The 24,353-nt window shown below is 37.7% G+C and overlaps 1 protein-coding gene across 5 annotated transcripts in view; it reads left to right on the forward strand.

Annotated features, from left to right (window-relative positions):
- Window positions 1-8,668: 8,668 nt before the first annotated feature.
- TAX1BP1 (Tax1 binding protein 1) overlaps window positions 8,669-24,353 on the forward strand; it is a 56,115-nt gene continuing 40,430 nt past the window's right edge. For 2 of the 5 annotated variants that reach the window (XM_069007185.1, XM_069007187.1), the window contains exons 1-2: window positions 8,678-8,785; window positions 12,096-12,278. In XM_069007185.1, coding sequence (XP_068863286.1) covers window positions 12,102-12,278 — 177 coding nt within the window. In that variant the 5' untranslated portion in view covers window positions 8,678-8,785; window positions 12,096-12,101. Of the gene's footprint in view, window positions 8,786-8,960; window positions 9,025-12,095; window positions 12,279-24,353 lie in introns of those variants that run through there. The other 3 variants (XM_069007183.1, XM_069007186.1, XM_069007184.1) reach the window with 3 other exon arrangements.

A 24,353-nucleotide genomic window follows, 5' to 3' on the forward strand; every position in this document is an offset into this window, starting at 1 on the left:
TGCATATAAAACAGAAAAAATAGGGGGTTTCCAACCATCATATGTGTATCAGGCTAAAAGCATTAACCTTACATTAGTCTGATAAAATGCTGAACTAACTGCTCTATGATATAGAAAGAGGAAACCTGGCACTAACTCAGTCCTTGGGTTTTCCTACACCAAAGTGTAAACCATGTTGGTTCAGAAACATTTTCTTTATATGGCATGCTCCTGAGCAAAGTCTTGACTTCACCCAATGGGAGGTAATCCTGCTCCTATCAACATTCTTAAGAATTTGTTCCTGATTTTAGAGGAAGCAATATAAGGTCCCTGAAGGAGCAAGGTGCATTCCTCACCACTGGCTTGCTAGAAGAAATAGTACCCAGGAGCATAACCCACTGCAGATCAAGACAGCAATTAATTAACTTTTGATAAAGTGACACTGTTACTAAAGTAATATAAATCAATATAAAAGAACGAACTTATTTTCTACACTTCAGCCCTACTGAAAATTTAAAATTAATACACTCAATGTAACATTTAGGAGTTCTAAATACAAATCGCACCTTTGGTTTAAGTCTAGCACTATAATTTCATCATAGACAATGCATATGTAGGGAACAGCTTGTTTATTATTAATTTTGGTTTAAATCTCTGTTATATATTAATGCATTTCCCTACTGAAGTTAAAAAAAAATGTGATTTTTGTTGTCTTAACAGCTACCAGCACTAGTAAGAAATGAATTTACTCTGGACACCTTGATTATAACTAAGCATAATTGAAATGCAAATTTGGGCTGTTGTGTCTGCCTTTTGATAACTGATAAATTCTAGGAAAAGACACACAAGAAAAAAAATAATGACAAGCTTCCAAAATCCAGAGTTGCTGATTTAGGAAACCCAGTTTTCTGAGTCAGATTTTCTCATTATTATAATTTCTGTAAAATTGACAGCATGCCTATTCATGTACACAAACCGATGCTTTGATTTACAAATAAGTGGGAATAAAAATATTTTCCATTACTGATTTGTTTGAAAGAAAAGTACTTTTTGAATGTTCTTTTTCCCTAGTAACACATTACCTTCACGAAACATAAAATAAAACTTCGGTTTGTTACTACTAAAAATGAAAATAAATGTATCATAATCACTAGACGAATATAACCCTGTTATCATCTTATTAGATAAACAGTGACAATGTTGTGTTTCTAATAGCCTCTAGAGATAGCATAACTCTAGTAGGGGAATGTCAGCCTGGTCCAAGACAGATTAAATGTAGAGAACTGGAGTATAATTCCCAGTAAACAAACACTTTGAGGTCAGGAGGTCGTACTTGCTCAGCTGTTCTTCATAAGCCCTATTGGAAATAACTTTCATACCATCACTGAATATATTCCATGCTACCTAATAATACCAAAGGCTGAGTACAGTTGTAATATAAATGATTTCTAAGTGAAATATTGGGTGTAAAATGATCAAAAAGCAATATGTAAATGGAAAATCAGGGTGATGTTAGACATGCAGTGGGGGCAATTCATAAGATTTTTTGCTCTTTTGTGGGGAAAAATTCATCTCACTTGAAAGTTTGTGCAAATTCCCACTGGCAAACAAGCTGATTTGGCCCCAGCAGCCCTGTGATTAATGCGACAAAAACTAAGACTAACTGTATTTTAATTTAGAAAACAACTAGGAAGAATATTCAATTAACTCTCCCTTGGCAGTTGACTAATTGCAGCAGAATGGGGACCACAAGTCAACAAAGGTCTGGGAAGGAGAGAGAGAACTGCAGAATGAATTTGCTTTCGGCATCTCTTCTATCAGGCAGAAAAACGCCTGGATTCTGGGAATGCTAAAATGAAGATATCAATGTGTGGATTATGATGGGTGAAGGTCTCAAATCTGGGAAGATAACTTAGTGTTTTTCAGACTCATACGTCTGTCACCCAATTTTATGGAAAAGCTGCACTATTTACAGGCCATATAAGTAACAGATCCTTGTGACAAATTCAGTGAGGCCTCAGTGGTAGCATCTAAGGAGGCAGTTTCACAAAGCCTTAAAAAGTCTCCTTCAGCACAGACACAGTATATTCAAAATATGCAGATATGCAGACCAAATGCTGCCCACTGACATATGCTAGCAAAGATAATGGAAATAAACACTGTAAAAACAGATTTTTACCATGGTGTTTGTGTACAAAACACTTATTACAGGCCCAACAGATCCTTTGCCATGTAGTGAACTAAAGCCATATGTCATTGCTGTAACCTTACTGTGGCTTCAAAAGAGTGAGGATTGTTACCCAAATTAATAATGTAAATTTTATTTTGATTGAAAATTTCCAGTCCCAAAACACAACCATATGCGACCACACTTTCAACAACAAAGTATGCAAACTTGGCTACAATATAGTGTAAAATATTTATTAGCAAAAGGGAGAGCCATTTATTAAATGTTTCTTTTTGTAGAAAGTTCTAGAAATGTAAGCTCTAGAGTATTCTGCCTTTTAAAATTATTTCTTATACAAGGAAATTAATTTGTGAAATAAGAAAAGGTATGAAAGTTGTGTGATTAGAATAAATTTGCATTTCTAAATGGTGATGATCAAATAACACCAGAAAGATGACATTACTTTCTGTATGTGAATTTGCATAGCAAATCCAACATAGTCTTCTCTGTAAAATGTTAATAGACACAATAGAATAATAACTCATCAGGGGGTGAATTAAAGACAAATTTTCATTTTAGCACTGTGTTTCCTAGTAATTGATTTGTATGTAGCAATTGATATGTATGTACCTATGATCATTATTTTTTCATAGAATTTAAGATCTCATAATGTAAGAGTTTCAGAACTCAAGCAGTAGGAGAAGGTGAGACTCAAGATCTGTTGACTGAGAAGTGTTCTGTACAAACAGCAACACAAGAGCTTTAGATGCGTCTCCAAGCTGAATGCGGGGCTATGGGGAAAGCAGCACAAGTCGATCTCTGCGTCGAGACCCAGGCCAGGCACGGCCTCTCACAAGTGCACTGCGTGACCTGACAGTCTTTTTCCTTAGTGCCAGGTCAAGGCTGACAAAGAACTCCTGCATCAGGTGGTACTGGTCTCAGTAGGGAATTGTGAAGCTGCACCAAGTGCACCCGGTTTGAGCACACCTGCTCAGTGAGCCAAGGAGCAAGAATAACCAGTATAATGGTGGAGACACAACAACTGCCTGAGCCAGGCTAGAGGAGCCAGAGACAGCATTAGTATGAGGACTCAGACATCTTTAGATCCTTTCAGAAAAACATATACCATTATGAAAAAATAGGAAAGCTGCCAAGCTTCATGCAGATACAATATACAGACACTTCATGCTCTGTCAGTGGTGGCAGCCAGTGCTGGAGGGGGACCCAGAAGGGGATACAAGAAGCATGCTGTAGGCTGCTGTGGAAAGTGCCTTTCTACTTTCAGTCCCTCAAGGTTAAATGCTGTGCCCCAAGGTACAAAACTTTTAAATCTCATTGCTTGTTTGTTTCCTGCCACATGCAGTTTTCCTGCCTCTGAAAACAAAATGTTGGTCATTTGGGAGCTTCCTATTAGTTTCAGATAGCAAAGATAAAAGGCTGAGAGAAACAGTAAATCTACTAAAGCATACCAAACAAAGGTATTTACCTGTTCTATATCTGCTAAGATTTCAGTGACACCTACTCAGTGGTCATTTACATGCCATTCTGTGTATGCCAGTAAGAGGTATGCTGGAGGGAAAAAAAACCCATTGCAAACATCATAAATAAGAAATGAAACACTCCCCCAGACCTGGGTCTCCAGTGCACATATATTAATTACACACCAGAGGGTAAAGCCCCAGTATGTGCAAGCATTTAATTCATTATTTGCATTTATTAAAAACATTCCTTTTCACTTTAACAATACAGTAACCCAACAGTGAAATAACAGCAATTCAAATGCAGTCATTTACAGACGTGTGGTTTCTTGTGCCCATTGTGCAGTGCAGTGCTGCCAAGTCTCACACCTTAGGAGTAAGCTCCTGCTCTCTCCTCTGTCACACACATACATGCACACACATACAAAATTTACATGTCTGCTCTCACCTATACTCTTCTGGGAAAACCCACAAATTTCATCAATCTCACTCTACAGATTTAAAAATCCTGGCAGCTTTTGAATAGCTTTTCTTCATCAGCTGCAATTAAGTGTTGGAAAAGAAATCCAAAATACACAGAGAGAAACTTTCTCCTTAATAGGAAATGTTAGCACTAGTATGGGATTTCTAATATGTTCCAAAGTTTTGCCACATCATCTTACTGGAAGGCCAAGACTGCATGTCCTGTGATTAGGTTCCCTTAAATGCTGGGCAATTCAGTGTTGTCAGCCATAACATGAAGCATTATTTATAACTGTTTAACTGGTTTAAGAGTATAGTTAATAGCTTTCTGTAACATGATCTTAAAGAAGTTGATTAAGTGTGCTTTACAACATGACCAGAAAGAGCTTCCGATTAGTGACATCAATATATATATTTTACATCTCACATGGCCCATACTTTTAAAACTTGGAAGTGTTGAAATAGGAGTCAAACCAAAATGAAATCAAATCATTAGAACTGAAGCGTTTCCTAACCACACTTCATCAATATCATCATGTCATGCCAATAGACTGAATATCCACAATATCAAGTACCTTTCTCTGGTAATAAAACCTAGAAATATATAATTTTTCTATCACTCACGCAAAGCAAAGATGGGCCTCAGAGGGGAGGAATTCAGGGATGGTTCAAAAACTCATCACGGGTTTGGTTCAGACTGTAATACAGAAAGTAAACAAATGAAAGAAAAAAATGTTAGGCTTTGGATCTGAATAAAAGTTCACATATATCCAAGGTTAAAGAGATGTGTCAGGGATCCAATTTTAATTTAAAGGCTCTAAATTACTGAAGGAGCTCACAGGTTTGAAAATATAGTGTAGTTATGAAAATAATGTTTTGCAAACATCCAAGATTCTGTTCCCTGGGAGTTCCCTGCTCCCCACTTCCTTTGGCAGTTCCGGTTAACTGCATGTTTTTATTCGTCATTATTACAGTTTTTATTCCTAATTCATCTCATGCCTGAGGAAGGACTAATCTCATCCTGGCAAAGTCTCAGTATAACTACAAAGCAGGGAAATATTTGCATCCCAAACCAAATTTCAAACTTCTTCGGAATCTAGTAATGTTCAAATCAGTTACTGCATTCACACACACTTTTTACTTTATTTAATATTTCTATCATAACTACAACTGTAATTTGCCATTGTATATTTGTCCTCATATTTATGCACTTCAGAAAAAAGACCCTTAAAAAAGGATTCTGCCAGCTTTTAATTTCAAAGTCAATGCCCTGGTGAAATGTATTTGACCTTGGGGATTATAGACACAAAAAGAGAGAGAACGGGGATTTTTTCAGCCTGTAGAAGAGAAGGCCTCAGGGCCTATAGCTATCTATAACCAGCTAAGCAGAGGGTGTAGAAAAGATGGAACAGATGTCTTTCAGAGGTGCACAGTGAAAGAACAAGAGGCAAGAGACAAAACTGGATATAAAGAAACTTTTGATATAAAGAAACTTTTTTACAGTGAGTGTTTTCAATCACTGAAAGAGGTTCTTTAGGTGACAGTGGCATATCTCCATCTGTGGAGACATAAGAAATGTGGCTGGGCAAGGCCCTGAGCAACATGCTCCAGTGAGCTGCTCTGGACATCCCTTTCAACAAACATGGTTTTGATTTTATATATATATATATATATATATATATAGTATCATTTAAAAGATACTTGACATTCCTAATTTCTTTTTCTTTTAAATATGCGCACATACTGGCTGAACACTAATACTACATGTTTAAAGTACATTCTGGTATACATGAAAACTGTACAGTCTTTGTGGTAAAATACTGGCTTAAACAAAACCAGTTTCCTGTTACTGAAATCAGTGGAGTTGGAAAGCTGAAAATCAAGCCAGAAGGAGATGGGATTACTGTCACCATACCTGCAATAAGCTTTTCTAATTGAATTAGTGTGTTAAGTGTTACGGGAATCTCACATCTCACAAGAGTAAGGTTTTGTTAGAAATGCTGATATCAAACATTTTTTTTTTGTTTTAAATATTTTGGAGAGAATGTAAGCAAAGATAGAAAAATAGTGCTGGTGAGTTTTTTTGGTTTTGTTTGGTGGGTTTTTGTGGGGGTTTTTTGTTTGGTTTTTTTTTTTGTTTTTTTTTTCTGCTCAAGAGCAAGTTTCCTAAAAGATTTGTATTACATGGATGAATTTCAGGAAATAGTATCTGTCTAGCAAATTCAGACTTATTAAGGCATTCAACCATTAATTCTCAGAGCCAAGTGCAAGTTTCACCAGTTCCAGTCACATTTTTCTTCATTCAGATCTTTGTACAAGGATATTGATTGTTGATTCTGGATCACTGTGCACCACTTGTGCATTTTGGTCAAGTATTTCATATCTTGACAGGGAAATAACAAAATCAGAAGAGACTCTGCACCATCTTTCTGTAAAATATCTAAAAATTCTAGAGGGATAAGATTGGCATCTACACCTAGCATGCAAAAGCATACATGAGAACACATTAAACCATACGTTTATTTTAGTCAGAAATAGTTTTATATTATGTATATATTATAGCTGTTATATATAAGTGGTTAAGATAGTGAGTTTAAAAGCTTAAAAATACATTTTCCTGAAAATTGTGGATATAAGTACAAGAAAATACAAGATTACTCTTGATTTATTTGTCCTAATATTTACACTGCACATGTGAAAGCCAACATATGTAGATTGTTTTAACTCTTCCATATGCATTACGCAATAGAAATAGTAACTGAATACTGAATTATGAGTAAACCATAACTACCTTTATTGACTGAATGAACATTTATTAAGTGAACATGGAAATACCTCCAGTTTCTTAAAAAACTCAGAACTGGGGATAAGTACTTTTAAAAATTAGAAAACAGAAGTGGGTTGGTTGGTTGTCCGTTTTTCCAGGCATTCACTTGTAAAAACTTTGTTATCTGCAAAAGAAAACCTTTATTTCAAATTTCCCGTCATATTCCCATAAACCTACATTATAATACCTTTAAATTAAAGCAAAAGTACTTAGTCTCACCAATGCTGATACTCCCCAGCTGGTGACTGTAAACCCCGAGTTCTTTCTAAATTCCAGCCCACATGAGAACAGTGTCTCGTGACTCTTAGACAGCCCTTTATCACGTCATACAGAGCAGAGAGCAGCAAGGAGAAGAAATGGAGGGCTGAGATAAGAAGAAATAGCTCTTCCTGCTTCCTTACAAATATTTATTGCTGAACAAGATATTGGTTTCATTTTCCACTACAAAAGTTCGTCTGGTCTTACAGGAGAGATTGCTCTACATACACTTCTTGTGTCTTCTAAAATGATCAGTTAGTACTATGCAGGGAATTTACTGCTTTCCAGGGAGATATGGAATATATGAATGATATAAGAGATTATTCATTGTGGCTACAAATCAAAGGATAACTTAGTAACCTGTGATACACCTGAAGACATTAGATTGTTTTCAGAAACAAGAAGCGCAAATACAATGAATAACCGTAATTACTTAAAGACAGTTTCTATGCTCCAACTTAGTTTCATTTCTGTTAAGATTGACCATGAAAAAACAGGTGAACTTGTCAGAAACCTAACTCAATGATTCCAATGCCATAAATATAATATTATTTATAATAACACTGTGTCTCTCTACATAACCTGTTTGTTTCAAATACACGTGAAAACACATACGAAATAGTAGCAGCAAAGAGTTTAAGATGACTTTGAAGACTGTAGTGGCCACCACCACTGGGTGCGCTGGGACAAATCCTGCCTGCCAGTGATGGGTACTCATCACCGCTTGCTTTTACTCAGCACTGGGACTCTGCTAAGTGCTCTATGAGCTGCTTTTGGATGAAAATTGAGTGGAGTCTGTGAAGCAGTTGCGAGCATAGTCGGAAAAGCCTTAATGCCCAAACCCTTTAAATCTAGATTGCTTTAAAACTATCAGATGCGATAAAAGCTATTAATCCTGTATAAACTTGTGGCAACTAAAGTGATCAAGGTGGTGGAATCACCATCCCCTGCAAGAAACGACTCGACGTGGCATTTAGTGCCACGAGCTAGTTGATAAGGTGGTGTTTGGTCACAGGCTGGACGGAATGAGCTCAAAAGTCTTTTCCAATCTAAATGATTCTGTGCTTCCGTGGTTCTCCGAGTCGGTGTTGTGTGTGATGTAACGTCCTTTCATGGAGATCCGCCAAGGTACCCAGGCAGAACCCTGTGTAAGCGTGTACAGCCGCTCTTATCTCACCCCTCCCTTGCCCTGGGGAGACCTGCAAAGGCTGGCAGATTAACGGTGGCGACCTACAGGGTGACGGCACGCCTGTGTCTCGACGTCGGACACGGAAGAGGGGATGATTAATTCGGGTGAGTGCGACAGAGGTGATGTTGTAATCACGGACAAGACGGGAGGGCACCGTAGCAGCGCCGTACAGAGGTAACAGCAGCCCGGTCGGGCACACGCCGGGCACACCGCTGTACCGGATCCCCCGAGCCCCACCGAGGGCGTGTGCCTGTAGCAGGCGGAGACCGCCAGGCGCCTCTCCGGTCTCCAACCGGATCGCTGCCGGGGCCCGCCCCGCGCCGGCAGGGCCGGGCTGGAAGTGACGCGGGCGGACGGGCGGAGCTGCGCGGCGCTGGTGGCGGAGGCCCATGTTGATGTCCTCGGCGCCCTCCGCGTCTGCCTAGGTAAGAGCTGTCCGGGGCCGGGCTGGGGGGCCGGGCAGGGCTGACACGCTCTCTCCCGCCGGCTTCTGGCGGCTTCTGAGGCGGGCCGGGGCGGCCGGGTCGTGAGGCCGCGGTTCTGCGCCACCTGCCCCCGCCAGCTGTTCGGGCCGGCCGTGGTCGGCAGGGAAGCGGCGGGGCCGGGCTGCGGGAGCCGGCGGGGCTGCCCTGCCCGGGGAGGAAGGCGAAGGCCCGGAGCCAAGGTGACCGCGTCGGGCAGGTGGCGGAGCAGCGGCGGGGAAGGGGCGGGAGGCGGCGCAGTTGGGGGCCGGGGGTGTCGGGGGCTCGGGTGTCGGGGACTCGGGACCGCAGCTGGGACTCCAGGAGGAGCTGACTGCGGAGGTGCGGCTCGTCCTGCTTTTGTTTTTCCTGCCTGACGAGCTTTTCCTCCTTTTCGCCGTCCTTTCCGCTGCGCAAAGCCAAAGGCGTCGTTCAGCCTTCCCGTGGGAAGCGCTTGTCATGTCAGTAATGAAGCCTATGCGTAGTTCTTCCTCCTCCTCTCCCGTTTCCTAGCCGGTAGCTGTGAGTTAAGCAAGCAAGCACCCAGCATCCCCATAACTATCCTTGAACTGTAAGTAGATCTGAGCATCATCTGAGCTCCGGGGATTTTCCTGCTAGGCAGCAGTAATCCCAGATGATTGTGCTGGTCTGCACAAGTTAGATTTGTGAACAGTTCTGCTTTGGGCTTGGAAACAAGCCTACCTTTACTGATTCCACTAGGGCTAGTATTCAGCTGTGGCAGCTGACGACGAGTGTGCAGAAATGGGTATTTAATTTAATTAATTTTTTTTTTTTGGTAATATTTGCTTAGGCTGAACTATACAATTTTAAAAATAGAGCTATTGAAAAAAATTCAGTTGATTTTGTTATTAATGCTGTGTTTACTCTTTTTTGTATTTATTCTGGCTAATGAAAATTAAACCCACCATTTCATGGAAATGTTATTTGCTTAAGTTACTGAATTACTAAAAATGAATTTATTTGTTGCACTTGAAAATAACTGAGGTTATTGTTTTTCTTTTAGAACTGTAGAAATTGCTGGTGCATACCATTTACAGTTCAGAGTGAATTGAGAGATGCCTTGAATGTAATCCTCTGTTTTGAGATGTGTGGGGGTTGTCAGGATTTTATTGTGCTGTAGCATTTCCTCTTCTGGACTCTGAAGCTACATAACTGATATGATTTATTGTCTACCATGTTGTCTCTAGAAAACTGTGTTTTGATCTTTACTCAGTTTCTTGCTTGTGGAAGTTCTTGTTTTTCTTTATTAATCTTCACAAGCTTGGTGTTTTATCTTGTAACCTATGTTTGGTCAGTGTACAAGACTGTTTTTTATTTAACATCTGATACACTGAAATATTGTCGTGGCTGCCTGTATGTACTTCCTGTGTTAGTCTAAATCGAGCAGTAATAAGCTTAAAATATTGAGGGATTAAAACAAAAAAAAAATCCCTGTATTTACCTTTTCCTTGTTTTGCATGATGGATACCTGTTTACTTCAGAGTGCTTTTTGTTTCAGAAAGCACAAGGTTATCGCTACTTGTTTTTTAACTGGTGAAATTTTAAAAGGCTATGGGAGATACACAAACAGCTTTTAATCCTTGAACTGCTTGAAGCTTGCTGTGCCTGTCTCTTTTTGGTTTTGGTTTCCACATGTATCTTCAATGAAAGTAATATATTATGTCACACACTTGGCAGTTACCTCTTTCAAGGTGTGAATATGCTTGGTCAGTATGAAATTACTTTCAACAGCAATTGCAAGCACAGGATAGCTCATCTTTCTAGAAATGTTAGATGCATAAGGCCCTAATCCTCCTAATGTCAGATGTTTTGAACAAAATTGTGATTGTACATTGCAATCACACGCTTGAAACTTCTCAGTTGCATATATTATATTTTTGGCAGATATTGCCGACTCTGAGGAAGGGATGTTCTTGTTCGGCTTGTGAAGCATCTTGTGTTACTGTAGTTTGTAGCACTATGTATCCTGAATGAGGTGGTGAATGGAAAGCACGATTAAAAGCTTTTGCAGTCGAACTGATTAGTGTTAATCCCTCCAACTGCATGCATACCTCAATGTTCCTGCTATCAATGCAGGCCATTGTTTATGGTAATGAAGCTAAACATGCAGTGTGTGTTACAGTGAGAATACTGAAAGATGCCCACAGACTGCTAAACGGGCAGGAAAACTCTTTCGAAGAAGTATGGAAAAAAGCCAAACCAAACTAAATCGTCGTGTTTATATAAACATTCTTATTTTTAAAGAAAGGTCTTAAAATCGGACTTTGATACTTCTACTGAGAGGGGACAAAAAACTTCATGTGTAAAAATGCTGTGAAAAGCGCTCAGCAGTAGAGATTTGTGAAAAGTCTAAAGCAGGGAAACTATGGAACTTTTGTTTCTCCTTCTCTACCCTGTCTAGAACCATTAAGAATCTTTCGTTAAGTTAGAACCCTGCTTTGTTTTCACACCACTGCTTTTATTTTCTATTTTCTGACACTGAGATATAATACTGGGGGCATTCAGCTAAGCAATGCTTTCTCTCCATCTTGATGTCATTGCTGAAATGACTGCTCTTTTATTCTGAGAGGTGGTTGTTTTGGAGTGATGCTGAGGCAGTGCGCTTTCGTGAATTTAGTCTATTGATGCCATGAAGATTTTTGCCCTTTCCTTTATACCCCTTTTATACCTTTTTACAACTTCTGTATTCCTAGTGCTTTTTGCCTACATTCTTGGACTTGTTTGTTAAGCTAAGAGACAAAACATTTTAGAAGCTTCGTAGCCAGAGATCAGTGTGCCCCAGACCCCAAGGTCCTCTCCAGAACACATTCTGTAAACCAAGATAGAACCATCCAGGGGAAGGTTCCCTGGGGAGAGGGGCTCACTTGAGCCTCTCATTGGGGAATCTTTGATAGATATGCTAATTAGTAAAACCTATAATGTTATACCCAATGTTGGGGAAGGGGTCAGAGGTGGAGACAGAAGACAAAGGGAGAGATAGAGTTGGTGGGGTACATCTCGATGCATATGACCTGGACGTGTACACCTAAGGATCCTTAAAATAAATACCAAGGTAAAATCCCTTTTCCCCTTCTAACCGTGTATGACTCTTGATTTTAAGACCAGGAAAAAGGCATCACTATGGCTGTCTGTTTTTGGAAGAGGGGAACTAATAGTTAGATTTTTCTGTCGTGTATTTGAACTAGATTAATTTTTGTAACTTAACTGGTTTTTCCACTATGTTCAAATAACAACTTTTACAATTTTGTTACAGATAATCATGTCATCCTTTCAAGAAGTTCCATCTTCAGCTAGCACTTTGCAGACCTCCAATTTTGCGCATGTGATTTTTCAAAATGTTGCAAAAAGTTATCTTCCAAACACACATCTTGAATGTCACTACACTCTGACCCAGTTTATCCATCCTCATCAGAAAGACTGGGTTGGTATTTTCAAGGTAAGTTATGCTTGATCTTTCGTTATTTTTCAAATGTTTGCTTGCTCTCTTGCAAGAGAGATAAAAAGATAAATCTCAGCAACAGTAGAAGCTCTCTCATAAACTTTTAAGTTGAACATCATTTAAGTGATGTATTGGTTCCTGCTGTTAAGAGTGTCAGTTTTGTAACAAAGACCAAACTGGAGATCAAAACTAGAGGAATGAGTCCAGCTGGAAGTCTTCTGGAATAAAGGGGAAGGTTTAATGTGTACAGAATTAAATGGAGATGATTTGAGATGTGTGGTTACAGAGTGACATTGTGAACAGGACTGTGTGAAAAATGTGAGACAGTGCATGTGAAATATATGTGCAAAGAATGAAAACTAAGCTGGAGATAACCTGACCCACATCCCTGATTAATTTTTGTTGCTAGAACAGGCTGAACAATATAGATCACTAAAATTATTCAAAACAGATCCTTGAAAAAAAGATATTTGGAGATATTTTTAAAGGTTAGTAAAGTTTCATTTATGGGGTTAGAAATTGATTAATTTTATCTAGTTCTGTTTAAGACCTTGATTTGTGTATCTTTGTCAGTATGGCTCCTAATAGATGATGCTTGAATTCCTTATTTGAATTTTATTTAATAGAAGTTTTGATTCAGGCCTTAACGTAGTGATGCTTTGGTAGTGGGGAGGGGAGAAGGGTGACAGACTGATTTGTTACTGTAGGGCTTTTCACGTAGAACTGAGTCCAGTGTTTAAGAATGTAAATGCTCGACTTCGTTGTAATCTGCAGATTGTGTCTTCAAGCTAAATTACTCCTCTGCAGTGTAGAAATACTGTGCTCTGTAATAAAGCAGAAGCATTTTTAATGCTATGTGCAGTGACTGTATAGTCACTAAATTGTGCCAGGGAGGCATTAGCTTACAAACAGGCACATTTCCCTAATAAGTTGTTTTTAAAAATAAGTGTATAAATGTCTTATTTGGAAAGTTTTGACAAATGATGTAACTGAGCACACTTGAATGTTTAGTTAATGGTATTCATGAAATGTAAAAAAACCCTCTTTATCAAAACCTTATAGAAGGTTCTGTTTATATTGCACATAAGCGTCTTGAAATTAGTGAAACGTGGATGTAATGGCTTTGTCTGTTGGCCTAAGTGAGGGAGGCAGTCAGGGCTCTAGAATTACTAAGAAGGTAAAAGAAAAAAAAGTTGGAAAACAGTTGTTCAATGACTACACAAAATACTGTTTACGCTGTACAGGTATCTGATTTCATCCTGCTGTGATGATAGATTTTGTAAACTACTGAAGTTACTCTACTTTATTCCACTTTAACTAATACTTTGGCAGTCATTTGAGGAACATGTTGAACTGGCATAAGGTAGTGCTTCTGCTCAAAGAAACATCTTTTATGCAGGGTGGCTTGTTGCTTGTGCTTCCTCTTTATGTGAAACAAGTTCTTGTGTGGTGAATCAAATCAGGGAATTGATTGAGGTTAAGACTGGTGTTTTTGTGACTGGATTTTTTTAAATGGTATTCCCCAACTGAATTTCCAGTTTGCCTAATTCTCATCAGCACAAGGGAAGGAAGCACTGAAAGGTGGGAAAAGAATAAAAATGGTTTTCTTTCAGTGGTTATATCAGCTTATACTAAGTGTTATGAATATACTTAGTATAGTTACAGTACACTGAGTTAAATGGAGCCAGCTGTCTAATTGTATCTGTGTCTACGAATATGTATATGTAATGTTTGCAGTAAAATAAACTGAAAATGTAGTCATCTTGGGATAGATAATAGAAGTTGTACTGCACTGTGATCTGAGTGTAAAAATGAGTGACTTGTAGAGAATTGATTGTTCATGAACAAACAAGAAAGCACCTGGAAGTGGCTTGAAACCTGATGAAAACAGGCAGGGGTTTTATCATTTATCTCTCTAAAACACCTATGAAGGATGAGATGCAATTTTAGTAAAGTGAGTCTGTGATTGAAAAAAAAAAGGCAAAAGCATATCTTGACTATTTATGAGAACAGTAATTAATGACCTTCAGTATTGGCCTAGTATGCAATGAAAGTGGGGTTTTTATGATAGAACTCAAAGTGTCGATTCACAGACTGTTCATGTAGAGGGAATAAAGTTCACCTTGTCTTTTTGAAGTGCATAAGTTGCTTAGAAAACAAATCTGTTCAAGCTGGTGTCATTTAACCTTTGTCTGAAATTGCACAGAAAGTAACTAGTGTTGTAATAGTGAATAGTGGACAGATGAAAAAGGCACCTAGTTTAAAAAAAAAAAAAGTAAAAACCTCAGCAAAAGCCCCAGCAAACAGCGGTAATTTCAGAGTGGTATAGGAAATAAGTATGAAGTAAGATTCTTCCTGCACTCTGTGAACATTATGTTGGTTTTTTTTCTAATGTTGATTTTTGTTGAATTTTAGGGGTCAATGGCTTCAGCAGTATTCTGTCTTGTTTGCTCTACTGGCTGGATAAGAGTTTTTTTATTGAACTGAAAAAATACCTTAGGTAAAAAATTAGGTACCTTTTAAAGTGAATAGTTTTTATTTAGGATGCAAGTGCATTTCTTCAGCAACAATGATGTCTTGAGTAAATATTGGTTATCTGTATCCTTATATTATTGCCTTTGTTTTGCTGGTCCAGCTGTTAGTGCAGCTGCACAGTGAAATGGATCAGTGGGGTGATCTGCCAGGAAAATACAGCCTCTCCTCCCCCAGCTTTTACCATCTTATTTCACAATTGGTTTGGTTCTTCAGTTTGATCATGCTGTGGTGCAATGGGCAGCTGTGCTGGCGTCACTGTGATGGAAACAAGGGGACTGGGAAGCTGTGTGTGGGAAGGGCTGTGCCTTCTTTATTGGCATGGCTGCTTCATGTGGAATGACAATTGAAACTTCTTTCAAACTTTTTTAGAGTTCTGAAGAGCAGCTTACTTGAAGTTATAAAACGGAAGACACTATCAACTTCTCTGCATATGCTGTAGGTGAAATGGGATTCTTTTTCTTTTGTTCCCAGCATAAATTGCTAAATGTTGAACTTCAGTAATAATGAGCAAAGGCTCTTCGTGGTGGCAGTAACAGCTTTAAAACTGTTCCCAGGAAAGTAATTTTTTGTTGTTTAGGAAAATGAAGACCCCAGCATTCATAAACTGAAAGAGTCATGTTGCATATAGGAGAATTATTTCAGATATACCAGTTTTTTTACAAGCTAGATGTATCTAAATGCACACACTAATTCTGGTATTGGACATCTGGCAAAAACTGGGAGATGTAGGAAGTACAATAATGAAGATACTATGCTTTAGAGCAGAAGTTCTGCATATGCATCTTTTATTAGTTTTGTGTTTATTTTTCTTACTTGTCCCCTACAGGAGAGGACGCAAATGCAGGTTTTGACTCAGTCTTCAAATCTGTTGTCTGTCATTGCTGCTATGTGTTTTTCGCTTTTATGGTATTCTGGAGAGTCATCTGTAATCAAGTGCTAAAAGATCTTGATCAGTTATATCCTTGTGTGTTACCAAGAAAAAAAATGGCATTTTTTCAGATAAGTACTGGTCTAGTATTCGGCATGGACATCCTGAGCCTGAGTTCCTGTTCATGTGGTTTTACGAGAACTAGAATGTGAGATCAGCTTTCCCTCTTCTGAGGGTTTCTGTGCAGCATAACCTGATGGTTCCTAGTGTGGAGTCAAAGGTGAGAAGACTTACCATCCTTGATTACCAGCCCTGATTTCACAGGAGAGATGTATTCCTAGAGTGATCCAAGACCTCTTTATTTGTTTCTGCTCATCTGGTTAATCAGAATCTGCAGAGGCCTTTAGTGTAACCCAAACCTAAACCTTTGAAAGGAGGAAAAATAACTAATGTGTGCACTGCATCTGGTTGCAAAACTGGCCTGTCTGTAGGTAGTCCTAATTTCCGGCTAGGGAAGTCTACATCTCATGACTATAAAATAATCATATGGCTGAGTGATATTTTTTGCATTATTAATACAAAAAGGCCAGATTTGCAGAAGTGTTTGAAAAACTTGCTTGGTTTCTAGGAGGCAATGCCTGCTTCTCTGTCTGGAGCATATGTCTGCAAACAGGGCTGTCAGATGTTCAGTATAAAAGAGAGGCAGATTTACTCTACTGCTCAAAGGCACGAGGAAGGGCTTTTATGGGCATTATAAAGATACATTGCATCACGAGAGTAGTGTTAAAAGTGTAGGTGTTTGTGGGGTATATCGTAATACTTTGTGCATTTCTGAAGATGTAATTTAGCTGAGACAGGCACGCTGGAATGACCTGCAATATCAGCAGGTAATCAGTCGTACATATGTTACATTAATGACTTCAGTCTTGCTGTGTCATTGATTAACTATTCCATCAAAACTTTTCTGTTCCTCAGTTCTAGTTGATAGTAATTTTCTAAGTAATCTACTTTACCATTCTTCTAGGATATTGACAAGTTGTAGACATGCTTTGATATTAGCTGTCTCAGGGTACCCCTAGAGAAGAAAAGGAAATACTTTCTTAATTTCAACGTTTTTAATATCCACACCTTAAAAAGGGTGAGCTGACATTCTGGTAACCTTACATATGGAAAAACTGAATAACCAGAATTGGGAAGATCTTATTAACTTATTTGAACACAAAAAGTACCTCTTGCTCAGAGGGACTACTCAGTTATTAACAAGGCCAAGCCTGAGCTACTTTTTGTGCATCCGTGCAGTACCTGTATTTACATGCAACTTAATTTCTGTCTTTTCAATGTCCTTATTTATAGCAGATCTCAGAATTAAGTTTGATCTGTGGTCAAAAACTTTTGTAACACAGTTTAATATTGTATTTGATAGAGACTTAAGAAACGACTTGGTGTTTGTGTTTAAGTCAGTTTAGATATATCTTTGTATAGTACTCTGGGTTATTTAGTCTCCTTTGGACTGTAAATAACAGTACATCTTGTGTGAGTCATTTCAATATCCTGGTTTTGTTGTAGATTGATAACTTAAGCAACAATTACTTCCATATATACAGATTACATTCTGAAGTACAATACAACATCTGGATGTATTTGCCACATGCATATAGAAATACCATTCTTCTGGCATGATATCATCACTGCACAGCTGGCCATGATAGAAACAGGAATGTGTAGTGGGCAGTATGTCCTGTTGTTACAATAGTTGGGAAAAGAATTAATGGAATTCAGAATGTTTTTGAGAATTGCTATATCTGTGAATTAGAGTGATTCTGTTGGTTTCTGGTTTACTTTCTTTGGAAAGTAAATAAGACTTGGCTTAAAAAAGAAAGTCCCTGGCAGCATTACTTTCTTTATGAGATGAAGTGAAGGATAATCTGGGTTTATGTGATGTTACCTTTGGCAAGAAATTTTACCATTTTATTCCAAGTGTCATTAATTTTTGAAAACTACTTGGTGCAGTAGGTTGTAGAATTGGCATAATGAAGTAGTCAGTAGCTGGTAATAATTTTGAAATAAAAGATTGTGCTAATTGATAGTTCTCATGAGATGTGGTAGCAAGGAAATAGTTCACTTAAACCCCACTTGCTCTTTTTTAATACATTTTCATGCTTATCTCCTAAAGTAAACAGGAGCTTTGTTCATCTTTGATCTGTCATACGTTTCTTTGGACAGTAATTTACATATGTAACAGGATTACTTTTAGGGAATTCATATTGTTTCTATATTTATTTTGACATATACCTAATAGAGGAAGTTGATCCTATGGTCTAGGCACTCTGTCAACATCATTTTGACACATTGCTCTGAACTATGAGGTAGAAATACAACCAATAAGAGACGATCATAACTTAGGATCCTGGTAGTACCTTGATACTGCATCAAATACCATAAGTTTGCAGTAGTCCAAGTTAATGTACGTGTTTTGCAACATTCAGCAGAGGTGGACTTTTTCAGGTCTGGGACTGGGAGAGCATTTTGAGATTACAGCATTTCATAAAGAATCTAGAGTACTTTGCAACCATCTTTTACCCAAGAATGTCTCAACCTTAGGGCTCCTGTTGTATAACTGATTTTAATCCCAGCATGAGTAGCAAGGTAATGTCTGAGGTGAAGGCTTAAGCGTCTTGGCTTGAGGTAAGTCAAAGTTGCATGTGGTATGAGGTGATCACAGACATACTAAAACCCCCAAGGTTTGACTTTGTTTACTTGTTTTGAAATGTCTATGCCTGAATGTTACTACTGTATACTTGAATAAGTACTTTTCCTTATGTCCCTGTTCTGAAATTTTTTGTACAGTTTTATTCTTTCAGAACTGCTGTCTAGATACCATTATTTGCCGTGTTCAAAAGTACATTGCATCAATGGCGTGTCAGTGTTAACAGTCAGTGTTAACTCTCAGTAATTTTGGCTGGTATGAGCTCTACTGCACCCAGATGTTTTCATTTTCCTGTTAGTTGTTTTAGAAGAACTCGGTGTTTGTAGCTGCCTCTTGTAGATTATGTGCTACAGTAGCACAGGCATTGCTGTGACTTTCAAGTAACCTTACTTTAACTCAGGTTTATGGCCCAAACCAAACCTGCTTAGAGAAATCACTTCTGATGATACTGGTTTCAGTGGTGTTCTGCTTTGACACCTGTGCTGTCTGTGGTTTGGGGCAAAGTAAATGTCTCTTACCATGTGGAACATGGAAAGGCTACTGACTTACTGTTGTCAGTAGTAATTAAACTGTATAACATACATCCAGAACCTTATCTTACCATCTGTAATTTTGCTTCTTTCAGAGGTAGCATGTTGTCTTCTTGCAGTACTTAGGGTGCTTTGCCAGATTTCTTTCTCAGCTATGTAATTTACCTTTTAAATTAGAAAAGGGCATAATTTTTACGGTGATAAATTTTGTGGTTGGTTTTTTGTGTCTTTTTTTTTTTTTTAATTGGGTTGTAATTCGGTATCTACAGCGAAGACCCACTGATTATGCCCAAGTTGGTTCAGCTAAACAAGTGTTTTCCTGGGTTTGCTTCTTTGGCTTGCTGATGTTGTGCAGATGGGTCAGGCACTGTTAATGCAGCAGAATGAACAACACTGCTATTCTTTCAGCTGTGTAACAGCTTTCTGATGCCAGGGAACAAAATGCCAAGTGAGCTTCCCATGCTGGTGGTCTTTCTTTAAGGCACTTTGTCTCGAGATTGAATTGACTGACTTTACTGAGGGATTGTAAAAGGAAAAAAATCTAACAGAATGGAAAATCAGAAAAATCTTATATTCTGAAACTCAAGAAATGAAAACAAATTTGGAAATAATTTTTACACTGACAGCACTGTGCAGTTGTAAGGTAGAGCTTTTGCCTTAGAAAAGCTTACATTCTGTGTAAAATGAATGAGATGAGAATTGAAGGAGATACAGTGGAATAAAATGGTTATTATTTTCCCTCAGGTGGATATTGGATAACTCATTTTTGCTATACAGACAGGCACTCCCTGTTCAGGCTGCCTCCCTCATCCCCCCACTTACTTTTCTATTTGGCAGATTTTCTTCAAGCTGTTTTGTTGAAACATACTGTGGGTGAAATGTAAATATGGGAAAGCTAATCTCACTGTAAGACACTGTGGTAAGAAACGGGCTTACATCTGTGGGGCAGCATAGAAGAAGAAAAAACTTCTGTGATGATTACATGTCTAATTATTAGTAGAAGGAAAACCTGTCTAGGGTGAGTATTATGGGACAGCTGAGTTGTCCCTGCTTGCACAGCCCAATTGCAAAGTACTTGGTGCTGACTCTTAGCCTTTACCAGGCTTCAGCATTTCCACTGTGGCTACTGATACTGGTTTATATGGCTGAAAAGTGTTTATGATGTCCTAAATTGAAATAAGCCTTTTTGCTCAAAGGTAGGAAATAGGCATATCATGAGTGGATTACTCTGTAATGGCCTATTAAAGCTTTCCATTTTGTAGAGGGAAAATTAAATAAAATGAGATTTCAGTTATACATTATTTGTACATAATAATCTAATCTGTATATTACATTTTTTGTGAGATAAATGATATGTAGTCATGTTTTGGTATAAAAACATGGGTTGAGAAGGTGAAAATACAATTTGATTTCTGGATTGTTAATCTCTTGGTTAACTTCTGGAAGGAAAGCAAGAATGTTTGCATTTATGCACAGCTATCTAACTTAAAAATGTATTTCAGAGTGGAGTTTGAGAGAATTAAATGTAGAGAATATAGAATGTTTCGAATAGCAGGTTAGCAGATACTTTGTCTAATGCAGTTATAAAATGGATTTTTTTCTTTCTGTTGGGTTCAGAAAGTTGTGTCATCAAAGTATTACGTGCACTTTTGACTGAGAAATAAGAATACTTCAATTTTTTTCAGTTTTGAACTCTGAGCAAAACGTTTTCAGAGGTTTCAATTAATTCCTTAAAAAGTAATGGTGTCAGCACAGTCAGCACTGTGCTGGTCAGAAGATGAACCTGAGTTCAGGCTTCACAACAAGTCTTGAGTGTAGTTTGACAGGTCATTCTTCATTTTCCTGCTCTGAACTTCAGAAGGTTTTGTGTTGGAGTTCTGTAATTTGCAATGTTGGTGTGCTTGAATGTGGGTTGGGGTGCTGTAATGTTTGCCATGGCCCATGCCAGGTTTTTAAGTTGGACTAATAAACTGTGGCTACTGTGCTCTTCCTGGCTCAGTGAAAGTTTCCCAGTGTGTACTGTAGAAATTTCTCATTTATTTTAGATTTCTGATAGTAAGAAAGTACTACTGTGCATCAGCTTTAGCACTTTGACTGGAACTTGGTTTCATGTTTGTAGTTGACTTTTTTTGGTTGTATTGGGTTTTTTTTTTGTTTTTTTTTTTTTTTTCAGCTGATATGTGAGGTTAACTAACTTTGCTTTCACATTTTGATACATAAGAATGTATTCTTCATACCAAAATAGAACTGTTAACTTCATGTGAGTCTTTGACAGAAATTAAGTGTGGGTTTCCACATCTTTCTCCTTGTCACCATCTTTTAACAGCTATTAAGTTCTAATTATGAATGTAAATAAATATGCTTGCAGCTTCATAAATTTTCATAATTTTCATAAATTTTTAGAATCTGCTTGGTAAATGAAGGAAATAAAAAATGATACAGTAGAATTGAAGACTTGATTTTAAGTATACTTTTATAATGGGCATATTTTCTCTCAATGGCTTTTTTTCATTGTTTTGAATTTCAAATGAAGAAATGAAACTTTCAAATCTTTCTTACAAGCATTTGTTTGTTTTCTATAATGTTTTCATGAAAAGAGATGGTCAGTGTTAGTCATATCAGCTGCTTTGGCAGTTGAAATGGTCAGACTCTTGTTCTTAGGGGCCTGATGATTTAAATGACCATTTTCCTCCTGTTCGTGTAGTACAGGTAAGGTGTTCACATAGAATGGGTTCTTGTGGGGAATCTGGACTCCCCTTTCAGAGACTTAACTGGAAGAGAGTCCATATTATTTGTAGCAGGTTTTGTTGATATAATCAGCAGTAAGACAAATAGTCTAGCTTTTCTGGTTCCTGTAATTAAAAATGAAACTATTTTTCCAAACTAAATGCCTGATGTTGCTGAGGATGCTGTTTGTTTTGCTTCCAAAGCTACAGGGTTTTGCTTACCACGTAAACTCACTGTGGGGCTGCTGGTGACTATTCCCATCTTCTCTTCATATTTTTCACATTTTGTTGATTTCCTTTGTAGCTTTTGCCACAGGTTTTAGTTTATCTCAATTTTTATTTACTTTCCCTTAAGTGGTGTTAAATTTTATTCATACAGTTTTAGCCCTGTCTTTAGACAACTATTGGTTTTCTTTCTGAGCTGAAAGAAATATCTATGTCAAAGATCACATTGAAATAGTTTCTGAGCCATCCAGTGTGTGCTATAGTCTTATATCTGTGATCGTATAATCTGTTGCTGTAGAGAAGCTTATCGCTATGTATATGTGCATAGTATATATATAGTACAGTATTTTGTAGTTTGGACCCACTGTGTACTCCATACTAGGCTTACTAAAGAGAATGTTGACAAAAGATATAAAGTACTAAAGTAAAAGTTTATTAAAACCTGTTGATAAAAAACCAGATTTTTTTTTTAATGATCTGCATCCTACGCCTAAACCATGGATTACTTAAATTTGGTTTTATTTTATTCTCAAGTTATCATTATGTGGCTTTGCTCCTTGTTTCTGCCATCTAAGAAATAACCCAGTGGAATTTAATGATATTTAGTGTTATGTAGGAAGGATGATGAAAAATGTTAATGAGCTAACTTGCTTTGCTGCAGAATACTCACCTTCTCCTTTTAAAGTGTATTCAGCTGTGAGGAAGATGAGATTTGTTCATACTTCCTTTTGCACATTGTCACATTTTGACATGTGGAACCTGTAGCAGGGAAAACCTCATTTTCTGAAATTCTGTGCAGTGACAAGAGCTGTTGGGCAATCCACACCTGCTGATAACTTGCATGTGCCCATTAAGAAAGAACGGAATTGTCATGATCGTAAGAGTGTAAGACAGGGAGTCTCGCCAGGGGAAACAGATGATGGATGACCGGAAATGTGGGGAATTGTTACAGAAAATACTTGTGGGGTAAACTTCCCAGGGTGTTTCCTGCTAGCTGCTGACGTGTCACAGTTCTCTCCTTGCCAGCAGTCCATAGATTAGAGTTATACTTAAAAATATGGTACCTGCTGAGAAGCAGACCAGGAGAGGTATTTGTTTTCAACGTAATTACTCTTTTTGTTTGTATCAGTATGGCTAAAGATTTAAATGACCTCAAAAAAATCCTTTTGTCGATTACTGCTGCAGGTAGGTTATTGATAAAAATAACTTTTGGTTTCAGGATAAATCACTAAATTTACAAATGAACATGTGATATCTAAGAAAAAGAGAAAAAGGATTCCAGGAATAAACTGTATTAGAAATGGATTTGATCTCCTATAGGGACCATTTTCGTGTTTATGTTCACTGGAGTTTGTTTTTTCTCTACAGTTTCCAGTGTTAATTATCAGAAGGAACAATGTTATCTTAGTCAGGAAAATAGCATCAGAAGCATTGTGTGCCTATTTTGGTTTTTAACAGAAATGAAAACTGGAGTAAGATGAAAAGGTTATTTCAGTTCTATACAGTATTTGTTCTGGACATGATAATTTAGTTTCTTTTCTGAAACGAAAAAGATGTTGACTTTTCACTCACCAAGAACTACGTTTAGAAAGCTGTGTGCTTCAGTTTAGGGCACCATGTAATGGTATATGCTTCTCTTTTCTGAAGTAAAAGCAAGTTCAGAAAAAAAAGGGGTAGTAACATCTGAGTTGGATTTGAAGACATGACTAATGTGAAAATTTGCAAAATGTTTTTCCTGTGAACTTTTATCGAGAAAAAATTCCTTTTACCATGTCCAAGTTACTGGAAGAGTTTTCCTTGTTATTTCTGAGATACTTAAGTGTGGGAATAACAACTCCAGGAAATCTCATTTCATTGACATCTTTAAAAGCTGCTTGATAGGAAATATCCTAGAAATCTTCTTTGCTAAGAATAGGTCTGATGCAGTAGGTGATTCCATTCTAGTGGATGTGTTGAGCACCTGCACTGCTTCTCTTTAATGCTGGTTGCCTTACAGAAGCAACTGAAAATGAGAATTTCATCTGGTTTCAAGTTTGTTAATCTGTGGTTTTTAAGAATATAAAAAAGGCTTTATTATCTTTGACATGTTTTTCCATGCTTCTTAATATAAAGTGAAGAAGTGAATGGACATCTATGGAATAATCTATTCAGAATTTTTTTTATTAATGCTATGTGTTAATTTACATATGTGAAATGTATGCCTCTATACATACATAATTGTTGAATTACTTTCACCTCTGATGTTCTCTTTGCCTTTGCCTATCTAAACATATTTTCATTTTTTAAAATTCCTTTAAAAACCCAGCTATTAATGCCTTTAAAATACACTACTGCAATATATTCTTTATAGAGGAGAACTTCGAGACTTGGAGTTTGGAAGTGTTTATTGAAACAATGAAAATCATGATTACTAACTTAATCTTTTCTTGGTTGTGGTGTGGTTTTTGTGTGTGGGTATTTGTTTTTTCTTCTTCCTCTTGA

The sequence above is a fragment of the Aphelocoma coerulescens genome, chromosome 2 (assembly GCF_041296385.1).
Source record: "Aphelocoma coerulescens isolate FSJ_1873_10779 chromosome 2, UR_Acoe_1.0, whole genome shotgun sequence".
NCBI classification, from domain to species: domain Eukaryota; kingdom Metazoa; phylum Chordata; class Aves; order Passeriformes; family Corvidae; genus Aphelocoma; species Aphelocoma coerulescens.